The sequence below is a fragment of the Homalodisca vitripennis genome, chromosome 3 (genome assembly GCF_021130785.1).
Source record: "Homalodisca vitripennis isolate AUS2020 chromosome 3, UT_GWSS_2.1, whole genome shotgun sequence".
NCBI classification, from domain to species: Eukaryota; Metazoa; Arthropoda; class Insecta; order Hemiptera; family Cicadellidae; genus Homalodisca; species Homalodisca vitripennis.
Genome location: NC_060209.1, coordinates 85,105,347 through 85,125,731, shown reverse-complemented (window position 1 = coordinate 85,125,731; position 20,385 = coordinate 85,105,347). Strand labels below are relative to the sequence as shown.

Genomic DNA, 20,385 nt, shown 5'->3' with positions numbered 1-20,385 from the left:
ATATTTATAGACTACTAGCTGTTACCCGCGGCTTCGCACGCAATCTTTAGAACCGAAGTACTTATATTACTTAGTAAAAGCAATTATGATGTAATATGATGGGATTCCTATACAAATTTTAAAACTTAAGTAGGCATACATCAGGTAGATATTATTTAAGTTCATGGTAAATAGTATCAGAGTTTAACTTAATTATTATATTATGTTTGGCACGTGTATTAGTATTTCTGGTTCTAATTAATTATATACATAACGTCACAGCTGAATTTGCCTTGTCATCCCGATCAAGAAAACGCAAATCTCGGATCATGCAGGTCTCGGGAACTTACTTCGGTCAAAACGCGTATATTTCCAGTCCTTGTCATATATTTCAGGTCTAAGATATTTCCAGTACCATAGTAGAGTTTGCCTTGTTGTTCTGACGAAGAAAAAATATATATACTTACGTAGGACCGAGATGCCTACTTCGATTAAAAAGTGCCTACTTAAGACCGTTTAAATTCACTTACCTAGTATGTCACAGTTTAGCTTGCCATACTGCCTCGATCAAAATATACGTTCCATTATCTAGTTTTCGGAAATCTATTTTGGTAAAAATCGTGTTGACATAGTTGAGATTGCCTTGTCCTGATGAAGAAAATACACACATAAGTAGAACTGAAAAGCCTATTACGACCTAGGGGGAAGTCCTACCTACTTCTTATGTACTTTCGGTAAAATAGGAAAATCCTTATTAAGGTAATGCAACATTCCAAAATAATCGTTATTAAAGTTTTGCGTTACACTTGTTTTTTGACTGTAGCCAGGGAAAGAATGAATCGTTCAGGCATGTTAGTATTCATTTATCTGTTTTTCCATAAGCCATTGCTAAAATGTAACATCATAATTTCAAGGAAACCCACCAGTTTAAAGTAACTTATGTGAAAAAATTCATAACTTTGTTCATTAAGATAAGTTTTATAACAGTATTTAATGCATTAGATGATTTTAATTCGTCACTGGCGCAATCTGGAGTAAAATTTATATTTTAATGCTTTATTTACTATCTGCATTACACTACTGATCAATCTTTGTTTACTTAATATTTCATCAAATTTAAATGTAAACAGATTTTTCCACCAATTTGTCAACATAAAAGTGAAGGGTTGAACAGCCAGTTTAATTTGAATTATTATATGTAAAAAACTACAACTTTTTCTGAATTCCAAAATATTCCAGGTAAATTTTCTTAACTTTTTCTTCATAAAACCTTCCTCGGATTTCAATGGACATTTACAAAAAGAATTAACCGAATTGGTTCAGCCGTTATCGAGATTAGCACACATTTCACCATTAATTTTTATTTATAAGATGTGAACATTGTCTTGCGATGAAAAAAACCACCAGAAATATCTACCACCAATAATATTTTAGACCGGATGCATATAACAATGGCCGAAATTAGAAGATTTATTGCCGATATAAATATTTATTGTCTGTGCATATATACACGAGGTATATGTATACACACAAGTGTGTGTCTATGTGTGCGTGCTTGTGTGTGTGCGAGCGTACGTGTGCGTGCGTTTGGGTGTTTATTTCTTATCGGAGAAACAAGGAAAACTCAACTATGGCACTAGAAAGTACCTCTTATACACGGTATAAAATTACAATGGCTACAAGTATACACTTTTTGATATATTTTCTTGATCGTGCCAAACATAAAGTATGGCGTATGAAATATAATGCTTTCAAATCAGAAGTACTCACCTACACGCGAAGAATAAAATAATAGCCACTAGCTATTTTGCTTATTATTTGAAGCCTTTTATCATGGACACTAACATAATATATATCTAAGACAAGCTTACTTCCTTTTCTAAACTGCACTACACAGAACCCCACCATCCATTATATCATTAATTGATATTCACAGTTCAAAAATATTTAATTGTACAATATATTACAAGAAATACAAGATATTCTCTTCAGCTTAAGGATGGCTCCACACTGGCCTAAAATATTTAAACTACTGAAATCGTCTAGAAATTCTATAAATTATCATGGTATGTCGGAGGGAAGTTTCAATCTTTTCAAAACTGTTTCTATATTCGACTTCAGGGTCCTAGAACTTATTTAAACTTAAATAAAAAACGGATCAGTAGATTGCAATGGCTTTGAGTAACTACCAGTTATCTCAGGAGTGTTAACAATGTCATAGAAAAATAATATGTGAATGTAGTGTCCTGTTTTATAGGAAATTGCATCCGAAGCCGCGGGTACTACTAGTATATATATTTAAAAATTTAATCTGTTCTTGAAATATCTCTAACGATTCAAGTATTTATATCTAAAAAAAATATTTAAATCACTACAGGTAACAAAGGAATTTATAAAAAATAACTGAAGATAAAATTCAGATTTTGATTGATAGAACTTATGTCGCGTTAAAAATATAAGACATATACAAGTTACTCAAATATACAAAATTAATATATATGAAAATTTGTTTGACATTTTAAAGAAGTTTAAAAAAGATTCATATTAGGTGTGCATTACATTTTTTGATTCAAGTACTGTCATTTAAAACTTTGAATATTCTAATGAAGTGTTTCAAAACATAAAAGTTTTAAAACTTTACAACAATTCAGAGAAAAGTGTTCATAATTCAAATGAATTGTTCCCTTTTAGTTGTGAGACAATAATAGTTATATTACTGGAGATAAAAGGCTCTTTAACTTGTCTGCCACGAACTTCATGTTTGAAATGTAAAAAGAGTTCAATACTACGTAAGGGAAAATAATTAATCAATATTTATATACTACAAGTAGTAACGTCACGACTAATTAATATGGCCTAGAAAATGATAAACTCGAGTATACTTCATTAATAATTCAGGAATATTGACTTCTTCCTTCAAAGTAAAGTGTTTGATGAACTGGACTAAATTAAAAAGGGATCATCCTGCACAAACACTCACTTAAACCACTGATCGACTGGCGTGAGGACTAAGATCAATCCTGGGATTAAATCACCCAATTACCTTATTAATTTTATTTAGAGAACTTATGGTGGGTAATAATTTAAAGTTTGTGACGGAAAGAATGTTGCCTGTTTTATAGACTGGGATAATCTCAGCTGTTTTTAGAGGTGAAGGAAACGTTCTGGTTATGAACGAATGATTGGTAATTCCAGTCAATCGATGAAGAATATGCTGAAAGCACCTCTTTCTCAGCCACCTTGACATTTGGTATTTCGAACTGGTCTATATTGGTTATTGTATCCAGTTTTACTCTGGTTCTGATTCATCACATAAGAGATCGAACTCCCCCATCTTTGGTAGTAGGTTGCATTTTGGTGAATCAGTACCATACGTTTGTTTATTAGAATGAGTTTTTCTCAAATGTTTATCCCAGAGGCTGGTGAGTTTTTATGGTAGGCCAAAAACTTTAGGTGTCTTCTAAAAATTATATATATATATATATATATTATTTATAATAGTATAATTTATATAGTATTTTATACATATATATGTATATACAAAATACTTATTTGTAGTACTCATTTGTATTGGATGATCTAATTACAGAAATTATTTTAAAAGTTTCCGAATCAATATCTTAATCCGCATACACCTTTTTCAGTAAGTTATTATGACCAAAAAGCTTCGAAAATAAGGATTTAGGTACATAAATAATTTCCTCTTGGTGAAGAAATAACATAAGCTTAGATTTATTAATTGTTATTTATATTAATTCTCTCAGTGTTTGGACTAATGTCATGCAGCAGGTTAGACTGTAAGGCTGAACACGATGTATTTTTACAAAAATCCCGGTCTCACAAGACTGCGTTAATTTCGTGAGTAAATATTGAAAACACTCTCTCTTTGTCTGTTCTCTAATGGCTTCTTTCCATCTCTCTCTACTCGTCACGATGATGTACATTTTTCCTTATCACTATATTTTACTTTGAGTGCGGATGTTTTTGAGAAGACAATAGCTTTAAAGGAGCGAAAGTTTTGCTGCGAATTTTTTTATGGGAACAATCTTTTAAATTAAAACATTTTTTTCTCTATTCAATCAAGAAGTTTAGCAATTTCAAATTCAATTTTATTTTTTATGCTTAGATGAAATACAAAATTATAATAAAACTAAATTTCTGGGTTTTAATTAATACGGATATAATAAAATTGTTAAGATATTTTCCATCGGTAAGTGATACAAAATACATTTCTTTGTCTGAAATTCAATCTGTTCCTCAGGTGGATAAGTAACCAAAACATGAATACAATCTATACTGAAATCAATCTGAGAAAGAGATCAGATGGCAGATCTCAAAACGTGGTTTTACTTCTTTAATTATGCTACTCAAAGATGGGAAAATACTAGGAAATAATCCTGTTTCATCACAATATTTTAATTTTCAAAAATGCCTTTCAATAAAAAAATAAGTTTGACTACAAAAACAGAAAATTTTAAAAATTTACATTTTAAATGTAAGTATTTGCTGTTTAGAATAGATATACTGCTATAAATTTAACTTATATGTTAATTAACCATCACTTTAAAAATAATACAATTACAATTTTTTATAAAAAACAAAATTACTCATGACTATATTATTAATTACATACGGTGAGAGACGGACGATTTAAAATTAGTTTGTTGAGCAAGTAAAACCGTAAAACATATTTCTACTTCTTCGTAGCAAGAATTGTTTGAAAATGAAAATTCATTACACTTTTAGAAGTTAGAAAATTCTGAAATTGATATTGCTGAAAAATTTTTCCAGGTTTATTGTTCAATGCCGTAATAAATACAATAGCTAACAAATCCACTATGTGAAGGACTTTTTAGTTCAGCAATAACATTAACCTCAAACACATTAAACAAATAAAGGCCATATTAGTAATGGTTTACAAAGGTAACATTAGAGGTAAGTAGTAACAACTATTATGTAAAACAACTATTATTGTTTCAAAATAACGCTGTACATGTTTAATTATTACTGAAATAATTGATAAACATTATGTAATACTATTTTGTAACAATTATTACCAACACACTGTCGGCGAACTGTACAAAGCGGTTACGAACCGCAAAGACCAATTCATATATCAGAACCTAGTTTTCTTTGTTATTTATTTAAAGTTCGTATGAGTGAAGGATTTTATAGGATTGAAGTTAACATGTTTTGAAATATTTTACACAAATAACTGATATAAAAAACAGTAACGCTACGTTATGAGATCTGATTTTTTCATTATGAAGCTAACTAACCTACACATAACACATAACTACAAAATATTTAGATTAAAATAAACAAATCATACCGAAGCGTAATGTAAGCCATTTCAGAATCAGATATGTTGTGTGTCAGCTTCACACTGTCTATAAGATGCGCTTAGTAAAAGCAACACTAATAATTATTATCATCTGAATTAAAAATACATGTCGCAATAAGTCTACGCCCAATAACAATTACTTGCAACCAGTGTCTGTCGTAATATTGTGAAATAACAAAATTGACCGTACATTAATTCAAATTGTACAGTGCTACATTTTTGTTGTGATTTTAAAGAAGACGAGAGGCCGTTTTGAATAGAAATGTGATTGAATTTCTTCAGTTTATTGTATATTCCTGGACTCTTGACAAGATTATAAGATCCTTTTGAGTCAAATCCCTTTCCAAAACAAGAAGAACATCATTCATTGCAGGAAAAATTAAGAAGTTTACTCAGGGGTTAGGCTTGACATAAATTCATATTTGACAAATTTTAGGAAATTGCTCCTACATGCTTAATACAACTTAAATGAAAGTCAATTTGTAATCCCTAAACTTATACAAGTTCACTTACGTCCACACAATTCTCACTCACACAGAGGCAATCTATAATAATTCTTTCCTCGCCAGATTTAGAGTCGACATGCAAAAAAGACCACTCCTTTGTTTAACAGTAACACATGTCTGTTCAACAAACCTTTTACCTTAAGCAGACCACCATTAAAATGTTTTAGGTTGTCGAATAACAACACTGACATCGCACTGACTACTCCTGGGCCCCGCTCTTCTTTACCGCCACCGTCCTCTGCTGCTCTGACTTCTATCTTCCCTTCTGGCTCCAAATATACATTATAGTAATGAATATTATTGACAGTACGTTGTGTAGGCTGGCGGATGGGCACACTGACAGAGCCAGGCTACTTGTGGGCTCTACTGTCCCTCGCCGCCGTCCTTTGCTGTTTGGGCTTCCATCTTCCCTTCTGGCTCCAAATATGGATTATAGTAATGAATATTATTGTAGGCTGGCGGATGGGCACACTGACAGGGCCAGGCTACTTGTGGGCTCTATTGTCCGTTGCCGCCGCCGTCCTCTGCTGCTCGGGCTTCTATCTTCCCTTCTGGGTTCAGGTAAGAGGTTATATCACTTTATATGATACTTTTACAATTTTACGATTAAAGTAACTATTATTTATACGATTTTCTGATGACGAGAACTCAATGATCTATCAACTAAGAGTATATTAACATGCGTCAATAATTCTCTCACACATTATCCTAATGAGATTAAGGGTACACGGACGTCCCTAAATTCTTAATGTTAAATCGCCAAAATTTATGTGCACTTTAGAAAAATATAAAAAGGTTTTAAAAAAAAACTTTTGTAAGTGCAATGATGAACTGGAATGTATTATTTGAATTTTTTAAATACAGATTAAAAATACTGTAACTTTTTATAAATGTTTCTTTAAATTTGTTTTATAATAAAAATAACATATTTATCAGATACGAAATTTCTGGTTCATAATTTTACTAATCACAGTAGACTGAGTGAGCTGTGAACTATTTAGAAGAATCCATGCATATTTGCTGGAGTAACATGTATCTTAAATCTAAAAAAAGTTGTTTAAAAAATGGAAAAAGGATCTAATTGTAAATATGAGGTTTATTATAAAAGGGCAGGCTTAGATTTATAAAGCCCCGAGTGACCATACGAAGGATCATATTATACCTTTTCATCTTCAAATCTTCTTTGTATGTTTCTTCTCCTCTTGCCTTTTATTCCGTCTCTTTCATTCCACAGTAAGTATCACATAATAAACGTATGTCCGTATTTTTCATGCACATTACTGCATTTAACACAGCCTTTCCACATAATAGTTACCAAACTTGCACTTTAGCCAGGCTCCCTTCGATGAAACAAATAAGAGCATCAAAACACCCAATTTAAGTGTATAGCTCCGAACAAAGACCTGTTACTTCATACATATTCACAGATAAACACAAATAACAGCGATGATAAGAGAATCAACCAACAAAACGTAAAGAAATAATTGAGATCAGCTGATGTCTATGAGTAATATTTTGAAAGTGGAAACAGGAGCGACAAGGAACAATAAAGGAATAAAAAAGTTTTGGAAAATATAATGAAGTCATATACAAAATGACTATCTCAAGTTATATTATGCAAGATTGGTCTTTTTAGGGGAGTGTAGCCATACACAAGGTGTAAATTAGGTCCTGCTACGCCTGGACGTACTCCAAACGGATTGAGATATCGATTTAAAATCTTCAGTATACTTATCATAATATTTTTGGAGGATAACAAATTCCATTCTCCCTTTTTCAAATCGGAGTAAAAGGGAGTAACTTTAAATTTTCAAATTATGTATTCATATTATATTTCAATATATATATTCTTTTTTCATTTTCTGTGTTGATGTTTATGTTTATTTTGTTCTAAAAGCCCTATAATTTATAATTTCCTGAGGACGGTTTAAGCCGAAATATAGAAACTGTTTAATATCTTTCAATTTCTTATTGAAGATTAATATATATATATATATATATATATATATATATATATATATATATATATATATATATATATATATATATACTAGTGTGTGTAATTAGTATATATAGAATAAATAAAATAATATGGGCACTTTCCACACTTTACACTGTACAGTTATGAAATGGCAATGTTTGGTTAATGTATATGTATTTGAAATCTGGTAATAAAAGATAAACTCTCAACTCGATGTTCCGACTCTGTCTCAGGTGAACTCTGGCCCCTGAGGCAACGCCATTACTTAACGCAAACACCTCTGAGTCCGCAGATCCTTTTCCGTTCCTGTATTTTTAAAGTTGATGTTGCAGGGCAGGATACTGGGGAGGGTGGATGCATACTTTAACAGCTTCCGCCGCTGCAACTACCCCAAGCTCGGCCCGCAGGGAGTCGTGGAAATCGTGATGCAGTGTGCCCGATACTCCAGGTAACATTTTACTTGTTTATTTCATGAAAAACTTCGCCGATGCTGAACAACTTTTGACACATGCTTTGAGTTTCCGCCAAGTCAAACAAATATCAACATGGCTAACTCTCCCTCTTCCATCACTTTAGACAGTACAGAAAGAGTAGTGTTATATTTTTGGTAACGAATCTAAAATAAGATGAATTTACGGGGATGGTAAATATTTTTGAGTAAGCATTAGGATATATTTATCTAAATATACAATTACATTTATATTAAATGTTATTTCAAGAATGTAGAAATTACGTTTTTAAACATGTTTAAGTTCTTATTATCAACTATGATTATCTTATTTTAATTTACGTTTTTATCATTAAATAATAGCTTAAATTGCTTTAATTTCCACATTTCCACGAAGTTTCTATAAGAAAACACTAAAGATTTTACATTAAATCCTGAAAAATTTATTTAAAAAAGTGTGTATTTGCATTTTTTATCGTTTTACCTTTATTGTAATTTAATTGAACGCATTAAAGTAACTAATTTAACTTTATTGTTACTTTTACTTTCAACTGATTCTGTTTGCAAATAGCGGCTCCTTCATTCTAATTCATTTTATTCAGGTCACTTTTCGGCAGCTAAATGATGGTCCTTCAGCAATTCTTACGCTATCGTATGGGACGATGGACTAGGCGCTCCCTTTGATTTAATTATTCTTAATGTGCTATTTTGTAAGTTGCAAAGTCTGTATAAGCCATTATTCCTGGTTATACCCATTTATATTGATTTCCGTTTCAAGTGAGCAGGTCCGATAGTAAGAGGTCTAGGGCAGTCTGAATTAGGTCCAGCGCAGGCTAGAATTATCTCTTTGAGTGACTTTTTATCTTATTAGTACTGACAATCTGTACTGCGTGACTATTCCCCTTTCTTTTTGATAAGACCCTTGCAGCGGGCAGTGGCACACGATGACGGGTAGAATAAGGCTAAACATGAATCGGCCTCTCCGTAAAAAGTAAATCGAGAATCGAATTGCTTTGCTCTGAATTCCCTTATTATGCGTTGAGACTGTGTTAAGTTCGTTTCCGTTCGCATCAGACTGCAGTTCACGTTATACAAAGTTGTGATTAAACCCTTGATGGTCGCATAAAATTTCATAATTCCACGCTTTATCAAATGCTGGTTATACTGTAGCATTTGATGTGTTCTGTAGTACTTTACATACAGGATATGGTCTGTAAAATAGGCAAGATAAGATGAGTCTGCTAGTTGTGGTATCTTTTGATGGTATGTCGGGAGCACGAGAAATTCGGGATTGAAATGAGGAAGATATTCAGAGGAAAGGGCTTACTTAAAGGAACACTATCATATGGACGTAACACGAACCATCATTGAGATAAAATTGTCAGTCTCAGAGCGCAAATGTCTTAGTGAATTTAAACCAGAATTTATCGCCAGATTAGGGAAATCAACCTTAAATTTCTCCAAGGTGTAGATAAGGTTGTGGAATAAAATGATCACTAGTCTCCTAAGAAATATGAGGAGTTTGTCAATCTCTCCGCCATTCCCTGGGTGGAAATCAAAGACTGTGGTGAATTAAAAAAAGTTTAGTATCGTGGGAACTTGCGCTCGTCGCATCATTTGTTATTAAATTAAAGTCGCCCTCATTAATTTCAATGTATGCTACTGGCTATTTAAAAAGTCTCATTCAATTATGTAAAGTTTTTTCATTCACTTCTCTTCACTATAAATACTTTGAGAATACCTTTTAACTGTTACTGCATTCTTATTTGGTTGTTGGATATATCCATCATTAAGTAAATAGTATTAAATTAGACGGAAGCATTGAAGTTATTAGATATAAATATTTAGAGAAGGTTTTTAGAGTTATATTTGTGATAAACTTTATCTACAACAACGAACAACTGTTAATGTGTACTTTATTTATATCACTGACTTACGATCCTGATAGGGTATATTTATCTGACACATCATACCTGTATTTGTAGCCGTTCTTGCGGTTCATGAATGTAATTTTATACGACGGGGTGGAGCAGAAATCGGCTTACCTTTCTGCATTTATTACGAGGACCCAAATTGGCTGACATGTCAATATACTCCATTCCACTAGTATTGCTATGATATTTCAGAATTGGTTTACTTACTTCTCGATGTTTTGTGTCTTATATTATTTGAACTTTAACGTAAAACGTATTGAAATTGCAATTATTGAAACTGTAAGCACATCCATGTGAAAAAAGCAATACAGAACTTCCATTCCATTCCATTTGGGAACTTCATATCCGAAGATTGCGTCTATGAATATATGGTATTGAAGTTAGTTACTATCATTGAAGTTAAGTTTATCGTGGTATAATAAAATATCCCTAAACCAAAGTGTAGATGATTCCGAGCTATGAAATACTGTGAATGAGCAAGATGATTTATTATTGATATCCATTTTAGAATCCCTGGATCTTCTCAGTACCTCGTCCCCCAAGGGCCACCACCCTTGTCATACCTTTACGGATGGTTTTTTAGGACGATGGTACATTCCGTCTTATATATTTTCGTACCTAGACTTTTCCCTTTCCAATTTATTCCTATAGTTATCTGTATAGATTGTTTAAATCATGAGAACATAGGAAAGTAAGGTTCCACATAAATGTGACCCAGCTTCTACAAACATCATAAATATCATACCTATGCGGTATTGCGACCTTATGATTCGGAGCATAATACGTCCTTAGATGAGCTGTTTTCAGATTTTTAATTTATGTATATCTGATCCTTGGTTATTAATCAACTTTATATTCATATTACACTTAATACTAGTTTAAATCTTTACCCTAAACGTATGCAAGATGTATATTTTAATGAATATTGCCAAACGATCATAATAGAGAAACGTTTTGTTACAAAAAAACCATGATACAAATATCTGTTTTAATAACAGGTGGAGAGATATCCCGAGTGGCTGGTGGCAGATCAGCACAGTCCTGCTGTCTCTAGCTTGTGTCCTCACTATCATAGTGGCAGTGATGGCAATGTCTGCCTGCTGTATAGACTACGTCATTCACACAGCCACAGCGAGAACGGCAGGCAATCTACAACTGCTAGCGGGTAAGTAAATGACTGATTTTGGTACGTAAATTCGTTTGAATACGCATTAATCATATAAAGGGTCTAGGGGAAACGCTGTCAGAGTCGAAAAAATGCTTTAGATATTAACTCCGCAGAAAGACCTCTACAACAAAGTTCTCTATAAAATATCACTAGTGAAACAGGGGAATAGCAATCAGGGCCCAAATAATCAAATAGAGAAAATACTGTATCCTATTGAGAAACTATCAGAGACCATCCCGTCTGCTGGATGGTTCACTTTTGGAAAGTGCAGTGCGTGGCATTATACGTTTTGTATTTAGAAACCTCCTCCTGGGATGAGATCTCCCCACTTAAGTACTGTGGTTCTCCATCAGACAGAACCTTGTATATTAAAATACAGGTCTGTATTCTGCACAAAAGTTACATCGACAATAAGCAGTATCAAACAGTATTAAAGTACAAACAGTAACGTGATAATTCGACCTGCATTAATTGCGACCTTACAGACACCAGTAGCAGATCCTTAAACCAGAGAATCCTCGCCTCCAGTTGTGACTCTAAAAGTACTGCCATTTATAACCTCAACATGAATTTTATGGGGCAACATGAATTACAATACATTTGCTACCATTGATAAAAATAAAATAGCTAGCGATCCACATTCAGCTGCAATTCTAATATTTTTACTACAACATGTAAGTGTATCCTAGTGATTTACAGTCTACGCTCCAGTTCAAAAGGGTGAATTTTAACCCCCCATTCCCCTGCCCACTGCATGCGATCAAACGTCCCAGGGAGGGTAAATGGAATTGAAGATTTAGTGATGCCAAAGAACTACACAAATACATAGAGGTATTGTAAGGGTATCACAATTAAATAATAAGAGGTTTTAAATCCGAGATACTCATGTTCGTAGTATAGAGAATCGATGGAAGTGTTTTTTAACTGATTTTATAAATTGCATATTATAATTCGTTTACTGGTATATATAATCTTGCTAGCACTTGTTCAGGTTTCATTACTAAAATTAGCTTTGCATGTTGGCCTGTGCTAAAGCCCTGAAAGTAGATTGCAGTCGCATTACTGTTATTGCACTCGTGGGTACCGCTGTTGTGTGTGAATGGGTACTCTGTACTCGCTTGTTTGTGAGTTAACCATTTGTTGTTGAAATCGATTGCTACGGACCATGTTTACTCTGCCGTATTTGAAACTTGCTTGGTTCTTGAAATTCTTATTAACGATTCGAATTACGTCATGGGGTTTTAAATATATTGTAGTAATGAACAAAGCAATGAGAAGAACAGAAATATAAATAACAAAGTGGAACCTATTTTTACTTTTTTGTGTTTTATAATTAATTATTTCAGAGTTTTTGTTGTAAATATACTTTATCTAGTTATTCTAGATGTAATTATAACGTGGCTAGGTTTATATGAGCATTGTATATTTATATCAATTTACTATTCAGTAATATAAACAAATTTTGATATTTAATATCTAATCTATCCAAATGGATTAATAATCTGACAATTAAAATTTTTTGATGTAAAAAATGAAAAAAAAAACAACATAGACACTGCGCCATATCAAAATTATATCGCACAATGGAACGTGAGAGTAAAATTCTGTAATATTATAAAAATGTATTACGTATTATCAAGTTTGTTAATAAATCTGTATGTGATAATAAAACTTATCATCCGGGTAGAAAAAAATAAAAATAAATCAATACGCTTTTGAGGCAACTATAAAATGATAGCAATTAAAAGACATAATTGGTTAGACAAAAATAAGCCCTACATTTACAACATAACTTTAGTGTATGAAACTTGCTATAAATTTGTATATAATATTTACTTGTACACTCATTGGTGAACAAAATATTTATTTACATAATCTTTATTGAATGAGTACAGCGTATTTTAAATACGAAGAGATGTAAAAAAATTTAAAGAATAAAATAAGAAATTTGAAAGATAACTTGTTGAACCAGGTTATTATTGAGAAATAAAATTATTAGGTTCATATAAAACTGTACAATATATAGATTATATTATTATTTGTTAATATAAAATAATTTATTGTAAAAAAGTGTGCCATTATCTCTTAAAGAATAAATATATTTGTCAGTAAATAAATTTTGAACATTGCTACTAACAACTTTGCATTACTGTCAAATCTTTTTATCAACATCATTACATTATTACGAAACATCCTACCCTAACCTAACACGACCAAAATAATAACATTATTAATAAATATCTCTACATTATTAACGAACCCCACCAGTTATATCATTATATTATCGATCTATTACAGCCACACATTACGTTACTATATCACCATTTAATTCTTTTATATACTAAACTAAGAGCATCCATCTTTCAAACACTTCTATCTCTAACCCCATTCTTCTATCTTCACCGTAGATGATGACGTACTATCATCTTTAACCAGAATATAAAAAGTACTACTACACAGACTATATTACTATAAATAGCATTACCATTATCTTTTACAGTGCACTGACACATAACCTTTAATCACAGACAAAGCAAGAAAAAATAACACTAAGTTTGCGGCCTAGACAACTACAAACAAAAATATATTTCATAACAGTGCTACACTCGTACTTTTCAATGAAGATTGAAACAAAATAAGTAGGAACAAAACAAAACCTGTATTGCAGTATAAGTACCTGCAATTTAATTATAAGGCAATCAAAACTGACAGTCTAGGTCCTAGCAAACTACATACAACAATACATATAATAGAAGTGTTACATTTCGTGCACTTTTTAATCTTTGGGAAACAAAACAAAAAATTTATTGCAATGTAGCTGCAGTTTCGTATAACTTGAATAAAAACAAAAACTATTTTTTAAAGAACCTATTTTTTAATAACATTGTAAACATTGATTACCTATTCTTTCCGACAGGCGTACTTGTATGTAGTGGTCTGATGATCTACCCTCTCGGCTGGGACAACAGAGAGGTTAGAGACTGTTGTGGCAGCTCCGCCCATGTCTATACCCTTGGTGAGTAATATTTACATTTGTCAAACTTATTTACTTAAATGTTAAAAATGATATTTTCGGGAAATAATTTTGGAATAGTTTATAACTAAAAAAACATGGTATTACGTAAGCTTTCCCGTTTACATCATGTGGTAAATTTGCTATAACAATTAAATCTTAGGATATTCCTACATTTTATGGAAAACTATGTTCAGATAACAGGTATTTTCACCAAAACTAGCAGAGCCAGTAACAAATATATTCCCAGCTAAGTAAAGGAGCGAAGCAATATTATGCTTAATCAATCAGAAATAAATATATCATCTTTAGTTCATGCTGCAGACTGTGATCAACCAAATATTATATAACTGCTATGAATAACTGTTTTTTTTTATTGAATGACCCAAAAATATCCATTTGCATGATGTTTCATTCGAATTATTTGCTAAGACCAAAATCTCTGCACTAAAAGTTTTAATATTTAAACAGACTTTTTTTTATAAAATTTAACCCTAATGTAAACAGTTACCATCTTGTGTCTTTGTGTCAAATGATTACAAAATGTTTCCAAGATATATGAGTTATCATTATACCAAGCTTGGTTGAAATGATGGAATCACTTATGAATTACTGTACTTATCGTCTTCATTTTTTATTTCTTTTTACTATTTTTATATACTTTTGTAGTTTTTTAATTTTTTAAATGTACTTTTCCAACAGGGAATTGTTCTGGTGTCTAGTGGTCAATCTCGTACAAGCGAAGTATGCATCTGTTACTAGAAGTCCTTTTGTAAGTGTTATTACAGTAACCTGCTAAATAGGCTACTTAAAGGGGTTAAATAGATCACACATTTTGATTAAACTCATGTTTATACAAAAAGTGGGATAATGTGTATTTATATAATAAAAAAACAGTAGCAGTCGTGGGACTGCCGATAGAAGTGAAAACGGAACTATTAAGTTGAGAGTAATTAAAACTAAATGCAAAAATTATATGAAAATTTTTTATGTTTTATTTATTAGTTACATATGATGGGTTAAACAAATCATGAACAAAATATAAATACAAAGTGGTTGAAAAAATAATTAATATACAATTATCTTAACAATATCTTAATAAAAACAATAAATGAACATATTTCATAAAATCTAAAATTATTATAACATTTTTTTTAATTTTCCAATTTTAAAATCCACGAAAAAAATATTATCAAATAACTAGAAGTCTATTTTACCACGCTAGTAAGATAAATCTTATATCGTAATAATACTCATTTCATGATGAAGAGGTTAAATATTAATAAACATAGAATACAAGTGAGTAAACACCGAGTGAACAACAGTGAGTTGAACACCGTTGTAAATAATAGAGTTATTGCTACGGATAAAAGTATATAATTGCAATAACAATTAAACCCACAATATTTTTAAAACTAATAAATTAGTTAAATTAACTTGGTTCTTTCGTAAAGGTATTTTTATTGCACAATAAACTAATTTATTGAGTTAATACGGTATCAGTGAGCCAATGCGCCAACTACAGTTCCGGCAGAAACGTTCACTCATCACTTCATACGCTACTACAGGCTAAACTAAAACTTCCAATAAAAAAAATGATAAATTACAAAAAAAATATTCATCTATTTTCACACAACTTTCTCGCTGACAAATTTTGTCTGACCAAAAAATAAAAAAAATCCTCGCTTACTACTTTTTTTCTTGTCATTGTAAACGCTATGTAAAATGTAAACAATAATCAAAATTATTTCGAAATTTTTTTAATATTTAAAAATGTAACCAATAGATTGCCAATATTAAGAGCTTTAATTTGACGCATCTTACAGAATTGTACGACATTGGCTTCACTTTTAAATCGCGAGAGGAAGCCGTAAAGGTCACTGATTTTCGCAGTCTGTTTTCATACTCCGCCGGGACAGTTTTAACACAGCGAGACTGACTTTTTCATGCAGGTTAGTAGTCCGCGGCCATGTCTACGGTTAAAAAACACAGCGAGACTGACTTTTTCATGCAGGTTAGTATCATTAGCATGTCGGTGACGCGAACCGAGGATTTTACCCTCTACCAAAACGCTCAACGCGCCTAAAGAAGTTTTCACTTCAAAAACTTAAATAAATGATTGACTCAGGCAACTGTAGACTGTCGTGGTCGCTGTACCTGTTGGCTGCTGCAGTGGCTGTGCTGTTCACCTGCTTCGTCCTTAGTCCTTCTATCTCCAGGGTCAACTACTGCTGTTATCGCTCATTTTTATTCAATAAGTGGATAATGTCCATATGTTTATATAATCAAAAACTTAAATAAATGATTGACTCAGGCAACTGTAGACTGTCGTGGTCGCTGTACCTGTTGGCTGCTGCAGTGGCTGTGCTGCTCACCTGTTTCGTCCTTAGTCCTTCAATCTCCAGGGTCAACTACTGCTGTTATCGCTCATGACACTGACTCCTGGTGGACTCTCCCTCCAGGCGCTTCTTGGAGACCTCCACCCAGCTGTAGCGGAGCGCCGCCCTTCTTGCTCAACGCCAGAGACTGTCTGTTAGCATATTAATACTGAGAAGCTATGTTTGCTAAAATGTATCTCGATTACGTAAGGAATAAAACTATATTTAGTTGGTACTTGAAATGATAAAATAATGTTTCATAATAACCTATAATTAGAGTATTTCTTTAATGCTTCCATTTAAATGTTATTGTTTTGGTTGTAGAAAAATTAATTTTTCACACAATAGCACTTTCTCTCTTTCAAATAAAAAGTGAATAAATATTTCAAAATCTGCATTTACGATTGAAGGAAAACAACTTATTTCTCATAAATTTATTTTTATGCCAAAATAAAGGTAAAAATCCCAAATTATGCTTTTGGTTGGATTTATCCTAAATTATAACAATCTTCATAATAATTATGAAATATTTTAGTTTAGACAATAATAATAATGATTAATTGCAGTGTAAAAATGGATCATATTTATATTCAAATTTTATTTAACATTACCTCAGTTAGGTATTGCAAACAATTTTATCAGTGGTAAAATTGCCTTAACAATTGATATGGTTTCAAAAATGCACATAATACAGAAACCTATATTTTATATGGTTATAACACGCAGTGATGGATTCAGGCAGGGTCTACAATACCTACGTTGGCACACATCAAGATCCGTTATTTTACGTGATAAAGACGCTTTGGACAATTTTATTCAATAATAAATTACTGAATGTGTAAAATACTATGTCGATAAGTGTATGGTAATGAAAATCATAAATATGTAGAGGATTGTGATGAATATTACATTGATGAACAGCAACGCCAATTTGTTTGTGTCAATAGGTCAAAGGTCAGTAGAACCTTTTATTAGTGCCAAGCAAAAGTGTGCAGTTGTGGAGAATAATTGTTCATTCCCACAACATTGCCTCTACGTTGCTGCTCTGTGCTTACAAATTTTTATCACGTGTCCAGTTCCCACTCAGTTTTTTTTCCAGTGAGTGAAAATGATATCGTGTAGCTACAATCTGATAACTCCGCCCTTTAAATAGTAAATATATTTTAGATATGAAGATAGTTCTAACGTAAATATCAAGATAAAGAGACTGAAACTCTGTATTTTAAGTTAGTTAGCAATTATTTTATTGTCTGGTACGGATTTAGTGACATTAAAAAAAATAACTTTTGATATTTGTAATCCTTTGATGATCTCCCATGTAGGTATTTATAAAAACAAGCGCACAAAACAATCTATTTCCTTATAAGAAAAAACGTTTCTCTCGATTTCAGATAAAACTTCATAATATTTTAAAACCTGTTAATAGTTTATCAATACTTTTTGCATCCGCTACTTGGTTCAAACTATTACTAATATTACAATAATACAGGTTTTCCTTTCTTTACAGACAACTTTGAATTTACTCTAAATATTTAATCGTAGCAGTGTTAGAATTTGTTCTCCTAACAAATTGAGTAGACGAAAAACACGTTTGTTATATGGCAAACACTCGTAGTCGAACCAAGGTTGTTTCTTGTTAGTCCTGGGGCAACGTCCGCATCTAGCTGATATTACGTGAATGAGTAAAACAACTAATTATAATGTTTATAGATTGTTTATTATTTACGTCAATACGTACAATATACGTACATTTATGTCCGTAACTTAACTCAATAATCCACAGAATATGAGTCTAACTCCTTCGGAATTAAGGGAACCACCTGACCCCTTCCCCACAATGCAGTACAGGAGTGCTAACAGTGACATTAATAGTTAAATGATCCAAACGGACGTGACTAATTACTTTAAAATCTGTAACTGAATGTAAACATTATAATTTAATTTTAATCCAAGCTATATTTTGAAAGTCTGCACATTGCCTGATAATCGTTTACCTATAGTTTTAGCTTAAGAAACAATAAATAGGAGTATATTTTGTTACAAGGGATGGACGTTTATGGGTAAAACATACGGACTTACATTTGATCTAAGTCTAGATGAAATTGATATCCTGCGATCACAACTGAGAAGTGAACTGGAAGGGATGAGTACCCGATGGCAGGGACTGTGAGGGGCGGACACGTACGTCACGGTATTACCAGAACTACTTGACCCTTGACCTCGACCTGGGTGAGGGTGGTGTCTTCAGTGACAACTACAACCTAATTACTATCTTTTTTGGCAATAAAAGCGAGACCGGAATTAATTAATCTAAATTACACGCCTTGGAAGGAGATAAAAATGTCAAGTGCTCTTTATACGATCCAAGGGAGGACGAAACTGTTTTTAATTTCATTGCAAGTGCCCAATATTAAAATTCTTTTATAAAATATTGGTTTCAAAAATAAGCATAGAACGAAATTGAATTTTATAACTACTTATATGTGAGCGATTGTGGGGCTTTTGGGTAATTCCTTAAAGGATTCTTGGGCATTTGGGTGGAAACTGGTAGAGGAGTTTAATTTTTAGTTTGAATGAGTTGATCTGACAAATCTGAGTTAATATATATTTTTGTCTGGCTTTTAGTTGCTTTGCAGGGATAAATTTATATTGTGTAAATTTTATTGTGTGTATATAGTATGTATGTATGTATTGGTATAGAGTATGAGAGATTTATAAGATTTGGAAGAATGTGGCATATTTAGGTTAATCTGATGTCTTTCGTAACTTAACGAGTAATATATCGTAATATAATTTTCAGGAGATAGTGTATATTTTGTTGTTGTTGTTTCTTGTTAAAGAAGATTTTACCTACGTTTAGTTCATTTTTTTGTTGTACAAGAAAAAGGTTTTTATTTTTAACTATTGGTTGCAATATTAAGTTAAAAATTATTGTCAAATCAGCAGTCGGACCTTTCGGCCATTACTGTAAAGTGGGACGTTGTAGCAGTTTGTGTACATAATTGGGATTATTGTAATAAACACACTGTTTCTTTCATTCATTCATTAACTCCTGTGATATTTTAGATTTTCTGTCGTTATGGAATATGCTCCGACAATTGAACTCTAGGAATGATATTGCTTGAAAATGATATGTAAGCAATTGACTTATTATTAATATTGCGTGATTGCTAATCCACCAAAATAATATTTCCTTTTCCAATGTATTAGTTCATCAAGGAATCTGTACGATTAGAATACCTTATGTAAAGAATACCACATATAAAATGTTAATTGTAATACAAGCATTGTAAATATTGGATTGTAAAAGAATAAATCATATTTCGCGTTAAATTTATTTTTTTCTTTACCTTGAATTTTCCAATCACCAGTTAAAAACAATAAAATATACTATAATTGACTATTGATCCCTATAAATATTTTATATTAAACAATTCAAACAAATGAATTTCCGCTTTTTTTATTTATATTTACTTTTAGTTTGGTATTAAAGAAAAAAGAGTTAGAAATACAATAAACAAAAGTCAATAGCCCAGGTTAACAAAAACCGTGCTATCACTTTTGTTAATTGTATTTCTAACTCTTATATATACATACATACAGTGTTGCCAGAAAGTTTAGGGACACCCCACAT

General features: G+C 31.9%; 1 protein-coding gene across 1 annotated transcript in view; it reads left to right on the top strand.

Moving 5' to 3' along the window:
- The first annotated feature begins 6,288 nt into the window (after window positions 1-6,288).
- The window catches only part of LOC124358267 (LHFPL tetraspan subfamily member 1 protein-like), a 101,586-nt gene continuing 87,489 nt past the window's right edge, over window positions 6,289-20,385 (top strand). Inside the window, exons 1-6 of the mRNA XM_046810560.1 lie at window positions 6,289-6,390; window positions 8,143-8,258; window positions 11,191-11,357; window positions 14,278-14,376; window positions 16,502-16,648; window positions 16,698-16,905. Of these exons, the coding sequence (XP_046666516.1) occupies window positions 6,292-6,390; window positions 8,143-8,258; window positions 11,191-11,357; window positions 14,278-14,376; window positions 16,502-16,648; window positions 16,698-16,905 (836 nt within the window). The 5' untranslated portion in view covers window positions 6,289-6,291. The remainder of the gene's footprint in view (window positions 6,391-8,142; window positions 8,259-11,190; window positions 11,358-14,277; window positions 14,377-16,501; window positions 16,649-16,697; window positions 16,906-20,385) is intronic.